Below are 22,051 nucleotides of genomic sequence, written 5' to 3'. Positions count from 1 at the left end.
TCAATGAAAACTCTATTACCATGGTAGCTCATAGCAACAATCTCAAAATTTAGTGCAACACAAATGAGAATTGAGGCATTCATATAGGTCCCTAGGTACAACAAGTGGCCCAAACTGAAACAAAAACAATAGCCCAAATTTTGCCACCTTGGCACTAATTAGGGTTAGGGCAAAGGAAGAGAAACAACAATTAATTTATAGGTCCACATGGACCAACCATAAAGAAGCCACTTTCTTGGTGGGAGTAATAAATGCTCACTATGCATTCCACACAACAAGAGAGGGGCGACATGAATGCCCATTGTGCATTAAATGCTTTGTCTTCCTTGAATAGATTATTCTTGATCCCCTTACTAAAATGCAATGAACTTTGACTTGGGGATCTTCATCTAGCTAGTGGAGATGATTGGGCACCATGTCAACATGTGGATGTCATGTATAGGCCTGGGTCTATCTAACTACATAGTTTTGCAACCCAAATCCAGCTTTGATTACTTCTTTTGGATCTATCTCCATTTGATCATTTTTGTCCATGTACCTACTTAGGAATTCATCTTCTTGAGATAGATTGGACCTTCAGACTTTTGATCTTGGGTTTCCATAGGAAATTCAAGATGTACTTGAACTTTGATCTTTGAAGTTCTAAACCTTCAATGCCATGAACTAGATTACTAGAAAACTGGAACTCAAATTCAGGGACTTGAATGTCTTCCTAGAATATCAAGAATGAGAAATTTTGCCCCTCCTAGTGCACAAGCACCCTATTGCTCCAAGGGCCTCAAGGAGGTCAAATATGAAAAATGTGTGTTTTGACGGACCATGAACGTAAATAAGGTCTAAAAGGACCAAATATGATGTAATAAGGCCATCGAAAACCAAATAATATTTTAGTAGGGTCATTAAGTTCATAGGTCCTGAAAAGTTGCCATATTGCAAAAAGTTGTCAAAATGGGTCATATGGTCAAAATGGTAACACCAAGGGTGGAAATGGGTAATTCAAGCCATCTTTGATGTTAAAATACATAATACAACCTTTTATTATCATTAGATTGACAAAATGAACAAAATATGAAGAAGTTTTAAAAGTTGCACAACAATGTCAAACAACATTTCAAGTTGCTTGACAACTTTTTGCAATAATCAGTTTTGGGTAGTTGCGCTGAGTTTGGTCCATTGGAACAGGCTTGGATGGTTATGTAAATATTGTAAATGATCCAAAAGACAGGTAATGGTCAAAGTTGAATGACTTGGTATCAAAGATCAAAACTTCTCTGCAAATATCCACGGTTTTCCTGTGTAACCAGTCTGTTCACAAACACTTTTTATAGTGATAACTGATTGAAATGCTTTATAAGTTGTTTTGTGTTTGGCATGCATTGAATGCTCTTCATTTTGACATTGGAATCAACCATTTCCATTCTATATGATGGGAGATATTCTATTTCCTGCAAAACTGGTTAAAACCCTACCTAGGGTTACCAGTAAGCATAATAAAATGTAAAAATAGCATGTTTTATGTCCAATAAACACCTCCAGATTGGAATGATGAGAGTAGCAAAAATGTATTTTGTTGTGCCGAAACCCATGCAATCATTTCCACATGGGTTTCAAAGGGATGCCTGAGTTTGCTGTCTCAGAACGGTTCAGAACAAAATACACCATGTTTGGCAACACTTTTCACAACCTGATATGTTTTGGATGGCTATGGAACAATGGTTACATGTGAGGGGAAGGTCTTTGACAATTCAAGTTGATGGGAGACAGGGAATACAAAAACAAGGGACTATGACTGTCTCAGGGAACAAGGCAAAACTGTCAAAGTTTGACAGTAAACAAGTGTTATGCATTAATGTGGGTCAGGATTGTGTTGTTTAAGAGTTTTAAGGGTTGGTGTAGATCCAGACAAAGGTATCAAGGGTTGTTGTGAGGGTTGGATGAGTCCCTTGGGAAGGGATGGGATAGACTAAAGCATTAAGGAGGATGTCTATTGGATTGGGGCAGTCACAAATGTAATCTGATCAGGTAAAGTGCCATAAGGTTTTTGAGAATGTTGTCTGATTTTGTAAGGGCATTAGGAATGCTCATCAAGTCAAGGGTCTGATCAGGACCTTGGCGATCAAGTAGGGATGGCTAGGAGCCTACAAGGTTAATGTGTTACCAAAACAGGTATGTGTGGACAGCTTTTAAGGATGGATGTCCAAGGGCATTTTGTTGAGTCAATGTTCATGTATTGAGTGGGTTTGAGCATTGAAAGGGTTTAGGGAAGCCTTATGAAAAAAGGAGTCTTGATGAATTTGACAAAGGGGAGAGTCTAACAAACAAGTTGGGAAGGTACTGCTGATAGGAGGAATTGGTGTTTTATGTGGACGCTTAGTATCACTTTCTTTTTAAAAGCTCGGGCCTTCTCTCTCTCCAGAAACTCTCTCTTCAAACTTTACACCTTCCTCTTCTCATTTTTAAATTCACTTCGTCCCACTTTTTCTTTCACTTTCCAAAAATTCCCATTTTGGTATTTATCTTCATCAACATTTCTCAATCCATGGGCTCACACTTGAAGAGGGTAAAATTTGAGACTAGAGAGGTTATTTCCATAATTCCAAAAATTTATCTACCCCTTGCAATTTCTTCCATGGAGGAGAAATTTTCCAACACTTTGACCATTTTTTCATCTTTGTTAATAAACTAAATATACCTAAATGACCATTAATATAACATTAAATTCTTTATTAAAAAGACATGCATATTTCTCAATTTCTATGCAAAGTCATAGTTCAGTTCCTATGATCAATATGCAATGATAAAGCCATATAAAAATTAAAGACTACTCTTCAAAAGTAAACACAAAATCCCCAAATTCCAACATTTCATTGAATGTTTCCATGTCATTTTGTATTAATACTTTTTCATGGCAGTATTGTAATTGAGCCAATCTGAATATAGAAAAATCATTCTGATGGTGCATTCCATGCCAATAAAAACCTACCTCTAAGAATGCACCCATACCAAATAGATGATCCTTGCCCAACTTTCACATCTCCAACCAAAGATGCACTGGGAGCCACAAATACATCTTTTGCTACATTTGGAACTTTATCATAGAGATTCATAAGAGGGCGATGCCTTGATACTGCAAATAAAAAGAAGTCAGTGTTAGATAATTATAGCAATCAAATCTGAACAAGTTAACATTGCTATACTCCAAGATTCAATAATCAGTGAGTTAATTATCTGCATTAAATTTCAATAACAGAAAAGCATTTGAATAAATCAGTTTCCATATATAAGTCACATCAGAAATAAGGATAAACTTAAAAAGCGATGCTTGAATTAGGTAAATGAGTGAAAGAAAACAATGTGGATTCATTGACCTTGAGGCATCTTTGTTACTTAATGTCCTGTAATATCCAGATCTGGGCCCCTATTGGATTCCAGATTGATGTGGGCAGAGCTATGTTCCACAGAGTTTCTGGGACAGAAAAATGATTTTTGTACTGGTACGGTTACGGCTCAAAGCCAAAATTTAGGGGATGGGACATCTAGAACGGCTATTAAAAAAAATTAAAAAGGAGAATTTTTATATAGAGAGAGAGAATTCAAATATGCACATCATAACATTGATAAACCATTCAGCATATTCATTTTATATTAGAATCGTTTACATATCGGGTGCTCCTTAAGAGCAACAATTACAACTTATTCAAGCTCCTTTCGAGCAATCACACTAGAAACAACAATTGGAAGACCAAGAGTCACGACTTAAAATCCACTTTTTTACAAATGAGATGAATACAACCAATAGAAGACCAAGAGTCAAAACTTAGAATTCCACAAAGATGTCCCTCTTGGGATTTGAACCAAGTTGTCCATAATGAGAATTCATTGCTTCAACCAAGCTAAACCCCTTGGACGACTCAGCATATTCATTTTAGAAGCTCAATACATAGCAAATTAACAAAGTTCAAATACTTTGATTGTAAAAATATGGCAACATATAGCAAAAATGCCCAAAAGCTCCAAGTTTCATGCATGAGATGACATAAAATATGAAATGTAAACAATGGATTTTCTATTATAGCTAAAATACCTAACAATAAACAATAACATAGAAGTCTAACTCCATAATTAGCTGTCCATAATAATATTAGAATATAAATACTATAACCAAACTACTAATTACTAAACAGTAAAGATTGAAGTTTGCAATAATATATAGCTATCCATAATCAGTAGGTATGTCTAAGAGTCTAAATCAAGTAAATTTGATGCCATAACCTCCTCTTTCAACTATTGTTAATTCCTTGGCCAGGCTCCTCTTGCTGCTTTTCTCCTTTACGAAAATGAAAATGAATTTATTTTTCTTTTTTTTGTTATTTTATGCCTAGGTTAGGTTTCAATATTGTTAGATGCAGTTTGGGTGTCTCTCAAGACCAGCCAACCTTTTTTTCAGATTTAAAAAATGTCTTTTTTTTTTTAAATTGATAGTCCAAAAATGTCAGGTAGAGAACTTCCAGTCATCCCCTAACCGTCCCCCCTGTACCCTGCTGCTTTGAAAGTGTCGTTTTGAAAACGTCCCCTTTTTTTTGGAAACAAGGAAATGATTTGGGGTCCAGAAATTATTGTCCCAATGTCCCTGTCCGTCCTCCCCACATCCCTGTACCGTCCCTCGGATGGTGCGGGGGAAATTGAGCATGTCTACATGGAGCATAGGGACAGTGCCCTAAAAAGACACACTGTTCCCTCTACGAGTTTTTCCCAAACAATGTTAGACAAAACTAGGCAATAGGAATGAATTTGATGGGATTTACAAATCTAAAACAAATTTGTTGTTATTTGCATGGGCTTTTTTTATATTTTTAGACAATTATTTTGACTATCACTCAAAAAACAGGACCCCTATCCATTAAATTGGCTTGTTAAGCATTAAAAAATCAAATAAAAGATGGTAACACAAGGACGCGTCCCCCCCCCTCCTTTTGCCCCACGTTCTGAAGACAAGACGCACCAAGGACTTGGGGACTCTGTTCCCCCGTCCCTAGCGACACTACCAGATTCTGCCACCTTCACCAAGGATAGGAGGCCATCCTAATGTTGAATATTTGCTGATTTGGCTATTTGTGTTCAATGTTTGATGTTCCAATTCAATGCAACATTCAAGTACTTACTCTTTTACATCTTTATATCTTCTATATAACTAGCATTTTAAGCACCATATGTATAGGATATACCCTCTTGGTCCCCCGCCATTGTCCCCAAATTAAGGCCCCTTTGTCCCCCCATCACAAAAACTTGTCACCTCATTCCACCGTCCCCCCATCCGATGTAACTATGAATTAAACTAATCTTACCTCATTGTGAATGCAAACAACAAAAACCATTCGCTTTTGCTTGCCAACACACAAATAGATTGCTAATTGAAGGTTCCAAAATGGTTGCACTCTCATTCATTTGCATGCTCAAAAGCCGATTCATAAATTCTTTTGGTTTTTTCCTTTATTTTTGTTTTACGAACAAACTCTTGATTATGTGTATATTGTTTCAAATGTGATGTTTATCAAATTTGTAACCATTGGGATGATATTGGCAGCCATTTCTAGCTCCCCAAGCAACCCCACTACAAAACAATCCCACATCCTCTACTTCCAAAAGTGGATTGGAGAATATATCAAGTTCCATAGATATTCTTAAATTCACAAGGGGTGTAATGTTAATATACAAGCTCATATAGTTGGGCAACAGCACATTTATGTTGCATTTGAAAATGGATCAAATTTTGACCTTCAAAGAATGGTGTACATGTGCCACAAACTCCATTGAAAGAATATATTAGAAAGTAGCAGCAAGCAAATGACACGGCAAACCATAGATCAAATCATTATTTCACAAAGAAATGATCATGAGCAATGATACCTTTCTTCCCAATCTAATCTTGGAGTTCTAGTGGAGAGTCATCATTTTGGACCCAAAAAAACCCACTTCATACAAGAGACCAAAGGGACCATTGGAGATGGCCTTTCAAAATGCAGCCCAAAAGATTGCCAAAAAGAAATAGTAACATTTATCTATACAAATGACCTTCAATGTTATTTGTTAGCTATAAGCATGCAAATTAGAATAAGCCTAAGAATCAAAAACAATATTTAATATTCATTCATTTAATTCCAATGCAAATTTTTAACAAAACACTCTGTTAATATGGTCTTGATTTTGATACTTGTGTTTGTTGCTCATTTTGTCAACATCTACTCACTCAAACTAGGATCAAAATGTTTTGAAATGAAAGATTTATGTTTTCTCTCAATGCTCACCTAGGGCTACAAATTCCTTTGCTGCTATGAAGTTTGGATTGGTCCTACAAGACCCTGTTCCTCATCCACTTCAAACCAATTCCTAGTCTAGCAACAATCCACCTATGGGTCTAGACAAGGTTTGTGCCCAAGGCGGCTGATTCAATCTAGCAACTAACCAGACCTAGTTCAAACCCAGGCATACCAAGTGAAACCATGGGTGGACCCGTGCGTAAAAGCGAGGCCGAAGTTCACTTTTATTCCAATTTTAAAAACAATTCAACATTAAGAACCCTAAAATTTGCTTCTATAATGACTTATGCTAGGTTTTATATCTCATTTGGTGTACAAATAGGTTGCTTTCTCTTGAGGTGGAGCAAAAAGGTGGTTAAGCAAAAGTCGAGTTGAGCAAGAGGGAGTAGGAAGATATATTTGGGAAGCTTGATCAAGTGTTTGTGACTCATTCCTACACCTTTACAAGCTTCTACAGTGCGTAAGAGATGAGTTTTTTTTCACTTCACTTTATTTTTGTTTAAATTTATTTTATTTTTCTCTTTAATTGTCCATATGACCTATTGACTTTTTTCCCATTCTCTTGTTTTTATTTTGAATGTGTATAAAATTTCTTGCCATAGGAACTACAATGGCATTTACCTCTTCCTCCATAGGCAAAATGAACAACAAAGAATAGATCCAAGTTATGATTATCCTTTACAGAAGTATGTTGATATTATAAGACCCCTCCAAGGAGGCAGTGCATTATGTTGGAAATGTCAAGGTTAGAATGTAGAAAGGAATAGTTCATATATCGATCGGTAAGCAATTTGTGTAGATTCCTTAGAAGAGAGTCTGAATGCCCTGCAAAAAAATCTAAGTTGTCAATTCAGGTTCGAGGACAGATTCCGATTCAAATTCAGGTTCGTAAGTTCAGGCAAAATAAAAATTCCCATTTGGGTTCATGGATGGGTTCATGAGTGTGTATATATATATATATATATATATATATACGAAAAAAAGAGAAATGTGCATAATTGTAAAACTAACTTACTAAGTCATTTCATTGTATGAATATATGTTACTTGATCATTGTTCAATGCCAAATGTCAAAGACAAACATTAAATACTCGCTCATTAATCTATGTTAATGATTTGTAAAGAAAATCATACATTGAATTACTAAATTGGAAAATGAAATTTCAAAACATTAACTAGTTCATCAAATAATAAAGTTTGAAACATTCTCTACAACCTTCTCTTCAAACTTGCAAAATGGCCACACCAAAATGACAGAGCAAAATGAGAAAGCAAATGAGAGATTAGATGAATGAAAAGTTTCTTAGTAGGCGTCTTTTAGGGTTGCAAACAAAAAAATATTAAAAATTTGATTGTTTAATGTATTTAAGTTCACTTTTTTGGCAACATGGATCACAGGTCCTCCCGAATCCACCCAAACACACAGCAGACTCAGGCTCGAATCTGGACCCGAACCCGAACTCCAGGGTCCGAACCCAACTTCCCAACAAAAAATAGCACCTATACCAAATGAAACAATATTAGAATATATCATAAAGCATAAAGAAGCAGAAGAGAGAAAAGCACAAAGACAAAATTCACCCACTAAAAAAAATCAAAAGGAACTCAGCTCCCACCTTCAAATATTGTCATAAAGGACCACCCCTTTATAATCCAACAATTAAGCCTAAAATTGAACTCAAACACATATTCTATGCAACAAGAGACTTCCGGAAACTTCATTTCAAGAGTGGAGTTATTGGTTCATTGGTTAAAGAACGATATCAAAATATCTTTTCGACATCTTGTGATTTCCACTCACTCAATCTTATGCTACAAAACATTAGGAATAAAATTGGGTGGATCAAAGAGATTTATAAAGATGTTGAGAAAATCTAGATGTTCATTACAAACCACCACATGTCTCAAGGAATTTTCAAATTATTCCAAATTTGGAGCTATTGAAGATGAGTACAAAAACTATGAGCTCACTTTTGAAAGCATTAGAAGGCTATGAAAGGGGGTCAAGTAGAGCGCTTCAAGAGATTTCCAAATAGTTGTTATAATGACCAATCAAGTGAACGGTTCGCAAGATATGATCCCTAGAAGTTTTGCTACTTTAGGAGGGAAAATAAAATCCTTTCAAATACTCCAATGAGTGTTGAAATGCATTTGGGGCATATTCTTGGCATATTCCAATGTAGGGATAAATAATATAAAAAAGGTTGGCCTCAAAAGGGGGGGATACTATTTCCATGACCTTTTAGGACGATTAAACTTCTCGAATAAAGAAGACAAAAACTTCTCGAATAAAGAAGACAAATAGGGTTGCCAAGGTAGTTCTTATGGTGCATATGGTCACTTTGGCCTGCAAATTATCACAATGAAAGTGTCCCTGTGGCTGTAACATGATGTTTTTAAAATATTGTAATGTCATTTGATTGAATATAATAGAAACCAAGTGTTAATATTCTTGCAATTGTTTAGTTCTTGCAATTTTTTGTTTATTGTGGTGTTTGTTTGAGTTAGTAAGGGGAGTACCCTTCATCAATCTCTCACATGCATAGATGTAGCAGATAAGATAAGATAATAATATTAATGTCCAAAAAAAGCCCACAAAAGGTCTATGGGACTGAGAGTTTACAACAAGCAAGCTGACAAAAGCCGGAGCACCAAACAGTGTCCGAGAAAAGCAAACAAGAAACATTAAGCAAAAAGAAGATAAGAGAAGTACAGAGAAATGCCAAGGCAAAGACTAGGAGTCCTTCGTTGGCAAAAAGAAGTCAGTCACAAAAGGGACTGCGAGCGGACATGAGCCCTAATTTGCCTATGTATGCTCCTATAGGAGTGTCGTTGTTGAACGAAACTACTACGGGGTCTGACAAACCTAGAATGACTGATAGAACTGGATGGCCTTTTCACACCATGTAATAGAGATAAGGGTGAGAAAAAGGCAGTAATAAGCTGATCAAAGGTATGCCGGTAAGGAAGTAGTGACTATAAAATACTATCGCAGCGCAAGGTGGCCTCCTAAAGATAAAGTAAGAGACACGGCTAGTTAATGTAACTAAAGAAAGCTGAAAGAGAAAAACAATCCCAGAACAAACAATGAAATCTCCCTCTGATCTCATAAAAGATAGGGCAACGAAAAATAAAGTGAGTCTCTATCTTGACCTCCACTAATGTACACAATTGACAAATTCGTTCTCCATTGTCCATATGATGGTCGATCTAAGCCCAAAGACGGTCAGAACCAACCCTGAAGGACCCCAGAGAGATACGCAAGGCATGACACCAACGTTGAGATAGGTAGCTAAGACGAACAATAGTCCCATCACAGATCTCTAAAATGTGCTCAACATAGAAGGCCATCCTTGGACGTAATCCACCAGGAGGGTTACTCCAGCTGGTGATAACGTATTGTCTGTAGATATCCAGTCTAACATGCTCATTTAACTCTTGACATGAGGGGAGGAGATTAGCGAGGGCATTCAGCAAGAACTGGTATGGAGGGAGGCGGTCAATATCAATCCCAATCGAGCTCAGCAAAGAGGATGCATGAGCATAACAGCAACGAGCTCGAGAGCTAGTGTCAGAACTCAAAGTCACAGCAGAAGAGTTAATGCCAATAACTTGAGAATGATTTGCTGAAGATAACAAAAGAACTTTTTGTCTTGGTTGCTTTCAAATAATTATGTGGAATGGAGACATCTTTAGATTACGCAAAAATTAAGACTTTTGAACACAATTAGAAATCTCAAGAACCTTATGAATTTTGCTCAAATGCTGATAAGAAATTTAAATATAAGAATCTGAAAATTATAAAACAGCAAATGAAAATATTAAAAGTTTGATAACACATTCATGATTTTAGTAAATGCTTAAAAAAAACAAAATCTGAGAACTCACCATAAAGCTATGCTTAAATGAAACCTACGAGCCTTGCCTACTCGATGTCGGGTATCTAACCGATTTTGGCCAACTTGATAGAATTAATCTAATCGATTCAAATCCTCTACGCTTTTGGCTTCGCTAGACCAGGGCTTGTTCACCCAAATCCTTGATAGCAAAAACTTCGATCCAAGATAATTTACAGCGGATTATAACATAAAAATAAATTCCTCAAATGGCAAGTATTCGAGGAAACCTTCTGAATTGTGATTAATAATTATTATTCTTCGAACTTTGATTACTTTATTAGAATTGTGTGCTGCTGAAAGGAAATTTTTAAAATGAATTACCACGACGAATAAGATCAAATTCTTAAAGGAAAGAGGTTAAAGCGCTGCCAGCATATGGATTGAAAATCATGAACAGATTAATGATCAGTGCCAAATTTTAATTGGGTAATACAGTCATATATATATATATATATATATATTTCTCACATACAACTTTATGATGCTGATTATATAATATTTGTAAATGATTCAGTTATTACAATGCCTCAAATTGTGTGCTGCTGAAAGGAAAATTTCAAAATGAATTACCACGACGAATAAGATCAAATTCTTAAAGGAAAGAGGTTAAAGTGCTGCCAGCATATGGATTGAAAATTATGAATAGATTAATGATCAGTGCCAAATTTTAATTGGGTAACAAAGTATATATATATTTCTCACATACAACTTTATGATGCTGATTATATAATATTTGTAAATGATTCAGTTATTACAATGCCTCAAATTGTTTCGCTTTTTCACTTATTTAAATCAGTCTATAATGTTTTAACCATTTAATTAACAAAATAGATACAAATAAAGAAACAATAATATTTGCAATATTTGTATTTATCAGATTTAAATAGGAGCAAACAATTTGATCCACTTATCGTAATAATGAATTATAAAAAAACAAATAATAAGACAATCACAAAGGACAAATCAGATAAATTTTAACTCTAAAACAAATAAAACTCTTACTAATTTTATTGTTGGAAAGTTTGTATTGAAGACACTCAGATTGTTGATGCTCTATTCAACACAACTCGATCTCAGACAATATCAAGGTTTATGCTCAAAAATTTCTCAATTTCCACTTGCTTTGTTCAAACTTCAGAATCTCCCTTTGAAGAAATTTAATAACATATACACCTCTGAATATGCAAAGTTCTTTTTTTTGTTTTTTAAAAAGCCAATATCAGTCGTCTATTTGGCTTTAGATCACATATATTTATAAACACTTGAAGGGCATCAGTTGCTTTCCAAACAACGTGCCTCTTCATAAATAAAACTAACCAATGCTTAATGGTAATATAAGTTTAAAATAGTTTGATTTTGCCAAAATATAACGTGGTTTATGCTGATGCGCCTTAACTCCTTAGTCGGTAGCCCAAATGCAATTCAAGGAATTCGCGTATGCAACTAATGGATTTCCAATGTTCCATTTTCACAACCGTTTTGCTCCTCCTTATGTGTTGATTAACCCTGTTCTATGTGAATCTCATTCATAAGACATCCACCACGTGTCACTTCCTACCTGACTTCTTCATTCGCATGGACCATATCCTTCATCGCACACCTATCACAAACGTTCAAAATGCCATAAGTAAACAATATCAATAATAATCTTATGGAAATACTTACCAGAAAGGCCTGTGAAAAACGTTTGACGATTTGGTATTCATCTCATCTAAATACCAATGGCTCCTCTATCACCATAATCTTGTCACTGCGTTTATATTATGTCGCAAGGTGTAGATTGACCTCAATATAATCTTCAACCGCACATATATCAGGTATAAACTTTTCAACTATGTTATTCTTATTAATTTCCTATGCACTTCAATATTTGCCTTGCGACTTCATGCTATATTCTTTGCTTATGCCGATATCAGATACTCCCTCTCTTGGATATCCCTTCTTTACGCTGCTAATCTCAGGATCAATAGAAAATGAACTCAGGCTTCCTTCTAATTTGCCAAAACCAAGGACACATGTATGTTGGAACTCATATTTGTTGTGGTAGTCAGGAGGTCACTCCAACAAGCAGAGAAACCTTGGTCTACAGCGATGCATTATTCCCATTACAACTACAACTTGTTCTTCCTTTGTGTTGATCTGCCTAAGATTTTGAAACCCAAACCAGCCATGATACATCTTTTTTATGTTCATATTCCAGTATATTTCTAATGATCGACATGAGTCAATGACATAATGCAACCCAGAAATTGTCACAAAAGATTCAGCTATATTTGTTGCAAGTATTACCTTTTTGTAAGAATCACAAAACTGCATGGCTCTAGTACCTTCATCAATATCAATGCTGCTATGCAGAACATGGATCCTTAGGGAGACCCCAGTACGTTTCAAAAACAACCATTGCTGCTCCAGGGTCCGATAAGTTGGAAGGAAAATCAAGATACTATTTTTTGTGTCTTGATCTTGGTTATGAATATACATCACCAAATCTCGGATCAGGTATTGTGTACCATCTGATCTTGTCAATTTCATTATAACCATCTTGAAATGATTCCAATACTAATAGATGATCAGATTTCCTTCCAAGAAGTTCAACTACCTAATCTTGTTGTTTCTCAACATAAATTGCTTTATACATGTCAGAAGGAGATCAGATTCTACAGATCTTTCATGAACTTCATCAAGAACCACCATCCTATTGATAAGATGAATGCCCTGTATCCAGAATAACCTCTGTTGAATAATAATCCTCCAATAATGAAAGGTATTGCTTAATAAATGCCCTGGGCAAGTATTTATGTTTTTCCTTTCTTCCCCAAAATAGTTTTATTCAATCGGAAACAACTTCCTCTTCGCTCTAAGAGCACGGAGCCTATCTAAAAAGGCGAGAAACCAGATGAAAAGGATGTCACCGTGACCAATCCAGCATTTATCCAGTATGATGTCGAAGATACCAAATTGATCATTAAGAAAAGAACATCCAATAGAAAGAGGGTCAAAAGTGGGAGGGAGACCACGAACTCATAGGTTGAGCTCACGAGCAGATCTCACATGTTCACCCTCTATCTTCCCCTAAACAATCTTATCCAAACTCGATAAAGGTGCAATAGCTACTGAGTTATTGCAAAGAGAGGCCCATGACTTCACTTTTTGTTCAATTTCAAAAATCAAAGAGGAGTGTTTTGCTGCAATTTCCAGTTGTTGTAGTTTGATTGTATCTAAACCCTCAAGATGTTGCATTATGGATTCCAGATGGGATTTTAAGCCTGCAGTTTCAGAAGTAAAAGTATCAGAGAAACCTTTGATCTGAGAAGTATTCAAGCCTATGGTATGTTTGAGTTTTGTAATTGTCTCGATCGATGATAGTACTTGCTCCCTGAGTATTTGATTATCAATTTCCAGCTTAGTTACCCGGTTGCAGAGCCTCTAATAGGTCAAAGGTTGTGATCGTGATGAGCCCGCATCTCCACTTATAGTCATCTTCAAACTATAACTTGAATCTAAGGCAATCGACAACAAACCCTCAAGCAATGTGAACCAAACACCGAGCAGCAGTAGAGGAGGCCAGAACAGTTAGTTACGGAGGAGAAGAGGAGGAAGAGGGTCAGAGAAAACACTGAAAGAGAAACCCTTGATCAATGTAAACCAGACACTGAGCAGCAGCAGAGAAGGTCAGAACAGAACAATCAGCTACAAAGGAAAAGAGGAGAATGAGGGTCGAAGCAATCACCAGGAGAGAGAAAGACAGACCCCGCGTGAGAGAGCCACTATAAACCAAACATAAACAAACTCGTGTGTTGATCAACTCAACACAGCCTATACCCTGCGTGAAAAAGTCATTGCAAACAAACCTATGCACTGATCAACCCAACATACCAGCAAAGCATTAAATGAAAAAACCCCGAGCACACCAGCAAAAATGCATAGCAAAGGGCACCCGAGTCTAACACTTTGATGCTAGAAAATATTCACAATGGTCTGAGCGATCTTAGAGCAAGCTTTGGATGAAACCACTCATCTCAATAAGTTGATGCCCATCTATACATTTCTCCTACAATTATGCAGGGCAAAGGGATTAAACAATCCTATCCACCTTCCATCAGAGAGATAATAATTGATTTACAATAGTAGTTGCTTTCCTTAATTTGTTTGTATCTTTCCTACTGACAAATTCCAAACAACTTTTAAGCATAATTTTCACAAAAGCTTTTCTGATATGGAAGCTTTTGACACATGGAAACATGGCAACATGGCATGAAAAGCATGTTTACACTTAATTATTTATGGGACTAAATTCAAGGCAGCATTGTCATATCTACAACCAAAACTGCATTGCCAGTGTTCAATTTGAGAGTTTGAGACATCGTAGTTCAGAAGCACCCAAGGAACAGGAACAGGATTAAGAATGACGTCACCAGAATAACAGATCATGATGTTGTTTCAATGTTGAGGAATCCACTCTAAAGTCTCAAGGGCTAATTTATGGTTAATAGTTTGCAGTCAATTGAGGGATTAAATAATAATAAACAAGTGTGTCATTGGTGAAACTAATCCAAATAGGAAAAATAAAGCACATTAAAGACTAAGGGAAAGTTGATTACAAATTTATACAAGTGTAACAGTTGCTAGAAAGCTAGAGACATTAAGCCTGACAATTTGGGAGGGGCATTGCTTCAACATAAACAAATAATAAAAAATTCAAATCAATTATGAAGAAAAGCAATGTGTAATGATGCTCCAAATTACAAGTAGCAGATGTTCAAAGTTTAAAAATATAACCAAAAGAAAAAATTTAAAACAAAGAACATCACAGGATAAATAAAGAAACAATTTTAGAAGTGCCACATAGCTAAAAACTTCCATATCATAAGCTCAAGAGAGATGTTCATGAGATCCTCTGCTACTGTGACACTAGACATATTGGTTGAGCAGCCAATCTTTTCAAATCAGAATTATGCTGCGGTAGCCAGCAGTAGTGGTTTGAGAAATTTAAAAAGGTCACTCTCCACCCTTCTCTTAGTCATGATGCTTATTTATAAAGATGTAATAAAAATCTCGATCAAGAACAACTTCAGGTACAGCCTGAGTTGGCCTAGTGGTGATTCATTGTATTCTTGAAAGGGAGGTCACAAGTTCAAATCCCACTGAGGGGGTAGGATATGTAGTATGTACACCTCGTTTGTAGTGCGGTTAGGTACCTCCTGCAAGGAGTATGACGTAGTCCCATACATTGTCACCATATGTTAACCCATACACCTATGGCTGGTGTCATGTGTTAGTGCATAGCATCTCTGATAGAAATAAACTATAATTTCAGACTGTGATAAATCAGATTACTTGATCTCAAATTGTGTATTGCAAATCTTCAAATTCAGAATAGTATTCTATACTTGGAGGATCTTGCACTTGAATAAAGGATTGATAATCTGGTCTTCAATAATCTGCAAGAGATAGAGATCGATGGGACTGCATATATGACTTGTGATTGATATATGTTTTGTCCCCACCGATGCAATGACAATATATACACAAGGAAGAGTCATGCCCATACGAGGGCATGACAAAGGCCACATAGGGTCATGTCCCTACGTGGACATAACTGCTTGTTTTATTTCCTTAACAACTTAACAAAATACAAAAGTATGATAATGATCGGTGGCAGTAATATGCCCGATAGCAAATTGTAACTCATAAATGAAACCCGATATGAATTGGTGAATCATTTATTAAATAACAAATGGAACCCGATCTAAGTCAGTGGTAGTAAGTATTGATCACATATATATATATATACACATAAGCACATATGTGTGTGTGTGTGTGTGTGTGTGTGTATATTATTATTATTATTACTTGCAATATAATGTACAAAACCAGATTCAAATGTTCAGTATTACTTCGATTGATGCTATACTTCAATAATCCCTCTTAGCAAGGGAGAAGTAAAAGACTCATTAATAGTTACCAGAATAAAGAATATATGTACATAACACATTATCTGACTTTAACACTCTAAAATAGTGGCTTGTCAAATAATTAAAATCACCATGCTATGAATACTATCATAACATATATTATGATCTCTAATTGTCTGAACCAATATCTAGAGTAACCATAATGCATTCGTTATCAATGACTTACAAGTATCTAGAACAAATTGTCATGATAATAGGCCTATCATTTGCAAGATTGTCACCTTACAAAGACTACCTTCTGAATATACATGTCTCTGAAAGATTGTCATCTTTCATTATATATCCAATCCAACTATTCAATTTAGAAGCATAAACACACATATAAATTGAAACTTAAGTTCAATATTCAAAAATTACAATTTGATCATATCAAGTTTACCTCTGAAATATTTCAGTTTAACATTGGCAAGAGGTTCAATAAGAATATATGTTGTTTGCTCATCAATCTTGATATACCATATCTCTTATTCAAAAACTGAATTTATAGATAACTGATTTATCTAATTACAACATTGCATATGTCACTTTATGTATTCGAACTTTGGAAATGTATCACTCTCCCTCTGATTCCTCACTATGGGATTCTCATTCCACTAAATCTCTGTGTTCAACAACTTAAAATGCAAGATTTTCATCATTTTCATACTTAACTTCTGCTAGGGCTGCTTGAGTTTTCTCCCATTCTGCACAGAAGTTATGAGTGTGACCAAATTTCTCACATTTGAAGCATTGTACTTTGGACCAATCTCTTTTCCTGTATGATTTGGTGAATTCCTTGTTGTCTTGATGAATTCCCTTTCTTTTTCCCTTATTATTGGTACTGGCTTGAAGAGCTTGAAATTCTCCCTCTTGATTTGAAAAGATTCCTCTGATAATTAATCTTGACTCTTCTTGAGTGCATTTGTTTTTGAGTAGTTCAAACTTAGGAAGATCTGGTCGAGAACTTAGTTCACAAATAAATGTCTCCCAAGAAAGTGGCAGTCCTTTTAGGGCTATAGTGCTAAGTTCTTTGTCATCTACTTCATTTCCAATGGTCAGAAGTTGATCTTTTAATTCTGAGATTCTTAGGAAATAGGATGTAACACTTTCTCCATTATTCATCTTGACGTATAGCATATCTTGCTTCAATGTTAGCAATTTGCTTGTGTTATTAATTTCAAAAGTATTCTTTATAATGGAGAACGTCTCAAAAGCAATTTTGGAACTCGATATAGAAGGAAGAGTATGATCCTTCACCGAGTCTATAATGATTTTTATGGCCTTGTTGTTGAGTCTTTTCCATGTTTTATCTAGTTCATTTTCAGGAATAGATTTGTTTGATTCTATGTGCTCTTCTAATTTCATTTCTCTTAGTAATATCATGACTCGAATTTTCCATGAGAAAAAGTTTGATGCTCCCTCAAATCTATCCTCTAATCTTACGTGATTAACCATTTTGATTTAGAGAATAAAAATTCTCATATTGAAATCTGAGATTTTAGTTTTAATTCTGAATAATAGAATTTCTTATCAGGATGGTTCTCATACCATCTTAATGCATAGGATCTCTGATAGAAATAAACTATAATTTCAGACTGTGATAAATCAGATTACTTACTTGATCTCAGATTTGTATTGCAGATCTTCAACTTCAGAATAGTATTCTATGCTTGGAGGATCTTCTACTTGAATAAAGGATTGATAATCTGGTCTTCAATAATCTGCAACAGATAGAGATTGCTGGGACTGCACATATGACGTGATTGATATATGTTTTGTCCCCACCGATGCAATGACAATATATACATAAGGAAGAGTCATGTCCCCGTAGGGGCATGACTCTACATAGCCAAAGGCCACGTAGGGTTATGTCCCTATGTGGACATAACTGCTTGGTTTATTTCCTTAACAACTTAACATAATACAGAAGCATGATAATGATCGGCAGCAGTAATATGCCTGATAGCAAATTATAACTCCTAAATGAAACCCAATATGAATCGGTGATAGTCATATATTAAATAACAAATGGAACCCGATCTAAGTCGGTGACAGTAAGTATTGATCACACACACATATATATAAGCACAAACACACGTGTGTGTGTAGGTATATTTATGATATATTATTCTTACCTGCAATATAATGTACAAAACTAGATTCAAATGTTCAGTATTACTTCGATTAATGCTATACTTCAACATCGTGGACTATAAAACAGACTTTCCTCTACTTTCCTTTTTTCAATGATTATGAGCTCAGTTAAGGGACCTGAAACATCAAATGTATCTTCAAATATTTACACTTTTCATATTGAAACAATGGGGAATTCCCAAAAGTCCAAGACGACTTTCAAGTAAGAAAATGCTATTACAGTGATGAGCTTATCAATATACAAACAAAACAGGGTAAGAAGATGAAGACAAGAAAATGCATGCAACGATAAGTGGTAATGAAGGTCATCAAAATGATGATGACCCAGGTTCAAGTCCCCTAAGGCATGTTCACTGCTTCAACCACAATAAAATAAAAATTAAACTTCATGAAGTGTCCCCCATGCATTTTGCACACCTAGGATAGATAATTTCGCAAGGTCTGATATTTTTCAGAGGTCAAAGTCCTAGAGATATAAAATATGAAAAATGTATGTAAAATACAAAAAGGAAAGGAAAGCGTGTATCCACAGGCAAGGTCTTGCAACCAATAGACGTGACAGTGTCACCTAAAAAGGAATTTAACATTTACCTCTATGAAAGTGTATTAGGGGTCATTGTCAGAATAAAAGTTTCAACCATTTTTTGTAAACATAGATTTAGGCCACAGGTACACTTTGAAGTGTATTACTTTGTATCTACAGAATGACGAGGAATAAAATCAGATTCTAGGTATTTCAATGTACAAATTGATTGAAATTAAGAAATGATCGTAGAGCTCGACAAAAGACATGTAACCATGCCGTGATATAATCAATGTTAAGTTTTCAACGAATCTTAAGAAAGTAATCTAGATTCTACGCATTGTTCAAAAACACACCAAAAGCTTTTCTGACTTCCAAATATTACCTAGAATCGGAAAGTAACTCGCAGAAAAACAATAATTTGAATGATCATACGACAATGTGATATGAATTGAACTCGATTTCGAAAAATGAGTGGAAAACAACTTTGAAAAAGTTGTCGTATGCCTGTCTTTTAATAATGATTTTTACACATTTTTGCTAATAACAAGTTTTTTCCCCAAAGTTTTTGCTGAATGTAAAAGACTTTGGATCTGCCGGGCTTTTACCGAGTCCATATTTTTCAGTTATGAGACTAAGCATGTCCAGTAAAACAGTAAAGATCGCCCACAACTTCAACTGAGATCGCACAAACAGTTTACGATTATAATCTTGGGTGCCCAAGGTTGCATATTGCGAGCGCTCCGTGGCATCTTCCCAACACAGACGATTGAAAACGTGTTCAAGATTACTAATAAAAGAAACAGAAGACTGTGCAATCGTTAACCTAGCATGTATAGGATCCAAATCAAATCGATTTGCATTAATGTATATAAAAAAAATTTCTTCCCAAAAACTGCAAGTGACAAAACAATGTCATTGCTCACATAACATGCCGATACCCGAATACGCACATAAAAAACTGATATAAAAGAAAGATTAGAACCTGGAGAAGTGGACGAAACAGACAAAAAAGAGGGAAAATGGGACTATTTTCTTATACATACATTGTTCCTGGAATACATAATTTCCTTGAAGGCGACAACCCAGTCGATCGAGTGCTTGCCCTGTCTCCCGAACCCAAAACCCTACACTGTAAAAGGCCTTACCAAATGAAATCATCTCTCTTGATCGCTTTTGGATGCTTCTACACTAATTCTAGACAAAATTGCTGTGGGTTTGAGAACAAATATAGGCTTCCCTTATATTGGTAAAATTGGCATGGAGTAAGTTGATCCGCGAAGGAATCTCGACAATCCGGATGCTGCAGAAAGCAGCCAAGAGGGCAAAACCACGTGGAATATGGACTATAGTTTTGCAACCTTTCAGGCCCGTATTAAGGGAATTCCATTGTTTGGACCCATTTCAATCCACCTGTTTAAAAGGAATGATTATATGTTTTTTTAATAGTTTTCCTAATATTTATTTGTCCGAGTTCTCTAAATTGTTAGACTTATGGAAGGGGCTTGTACTTTATTTTTGTAGTACGTGTGTCTCCATGATAATTTTTAGGGGACTAAAGTTTTAATTGAATTTTTTTCTTTTCAATTTAAACAAGTGAAAATGAGGTGGAACTAGATTTAGTCCTACCACCTTAGAAACTTTTTATGATGTATGTTTATAATTTATTAATTATTTTGAAGATTTAATTTTGATAGTATTAAAATAATGACATCATAAATTTAAATTTTTAAATGATATTTATGAGACTACTAGCTTCTTTAAATTTAGGAGCTAAAATTTTTTAACTAAAATAAATTTTTTAAAAAATCATAAGATTTCTCACTTTTAAATATTCCTAAAAACTCTCAGAAGCCACCTACTCTATTTTTGTAATACCCCTCATTTACTATCATTGTAGACTTAGTTGTTAAAGTTCGTTATGTAGGATAATTGATTATATCACATTACGATGGTTACTTGCTTGCAATAATGATGCTCTATTTACTCTTAATTAGTGCATATAATTACCTTCATAATGATGTCATATGATGTGTCTTCGAATGATATTTACCATATCTTCGTGATGATGAATTGTTTATGTTAGAATATGATGATATTTATAGTCATGCTTTATTAATTGTACTTACCTCATACTTGCATGTGTATGATGTTTGTGTTTGTTTTATATTTCTGATTGGTGTGCTTGGGATCTACACAATGCATCACTCTCTGACATTGCATGTTTAGCTTAGATATATATGCACATGTACATGCTCTTCTTTTATGCAAGTTGGAGGTATTAGGCATCAACTTCCATGAATTGCTAGGATGATTGTGCCCTATCGCAATAACTCAATAGTAAGAATGGGGAGATAATGTTCAAGTTCAATCCCAACCAAAACCTATTTACTTTTTTTGAAAAGGAGGACATGTATCTGACTATTTACCTTTTTATAAACCATTTGTTTTTCTTTGTGTTGTTTGGTTTTGACTTTGGTTGGTTTTGCTTGTGTTGCTTTTATGTGAGTTTGACTATGTGATTTTCTTAATAATGGTTTAATGATGATGCTTGAATTAATCTTATGATATCTGAATAATTAAATATTATTTGATTTAAAAAGTAAATTATTAAAATATGATGATATTTAATTTATTGAAAATATGCTTTAATTTAATTTTAAAACTTAATTTAAGAATCTAAATTGAAATATTAAGTAAAAGAGGATTAAAATATTAAAGAGTAAATATTAATTTATTGTATTAAAAAATTGGCAAAAGTGGATGAACCACTGAATATATGTATTAATAAAAAATTGGTTCAAGTGCTCAACTAGGAAAGAACCAAAAAGAAAAGCCAGCATCGTCGCAATATGTACAAGTATCAAACATCGATATTTACAACTTATTATATCGATGAACAAAATCTAAATTACAAAACAAGGGAATAGTGCCACCAAAATTTGAATTTGTCAAGTTTTTACATTTTTAAAAATGGTTTGACCAACAAGCATGAAAGTCCCAAATCCAACAAAAAATACAAAACATTTATAGTCATGCCTGTTGACAAAATATTTTATCACAAAAAGGAAAAAAGAACCTTAATACTATCATTCCTCCATATCATCACACAAGACACCCTTAGCAGAGGTCGAAGCCATACCAGTTTGTAGAGAATATCCCCACCCAAATTTTGAGCATGGCAATGGAGCAACCTCCCAACCT

The 22,051-nt window shown here is 35.0% G+C and overlaps 1 protein-coding gene across 1 annotated transcript in view; it reads right to left on the bottom strand.

Annotated features, from left to right (window-relative positions):
* LOC149559939 (gamma carbonic anhydrase 1, mitochondrial-like) overlaps positions 1-20,061 on the bottom strand; it is a 33,360-nt gene extending 13,299 nt beyond the window's left edge. The window contains exons 1-2 of the mRNA XM_089824369.1: positions 19,894-20,061; positions 2,984-3,127 (exon numbers count right to left, since the gene is read on the bottom strand). Of these exons, the coding sequence (XP_089680495.1) occupies positions 2,984-3,127; positions 19,894-20,008 (259 nt within the window). The 5' untranslated portion in view covers positions 20,009-20,061. The remainder of the gene's footprint in view (positions 1-2,983; positions 3,128-19,893) is intronic.
* Positions 20,062-22,051: the final 1,990 nt, after the last annotated feature.

The sequence above is a fragment of the Cupressus sempervirens genome, chromosome 4 (assembly GCF_028749045.1).
Source record: "Cupressus sempervirens isolate cs-2001-9-10 chromosome 4, ASM2874904v1, whole genome shotgun sequence".
Taxonomy (NCBI): Eukaryota; Viridiplantae; Streptophyta; class Pinopsida; order Cupressales; family Cupressaceae; genus Cupressus; species Cupressus sempervirens.
This window is presented reverse-complemented; position numbering and strand designations above follow the sequence as displayed.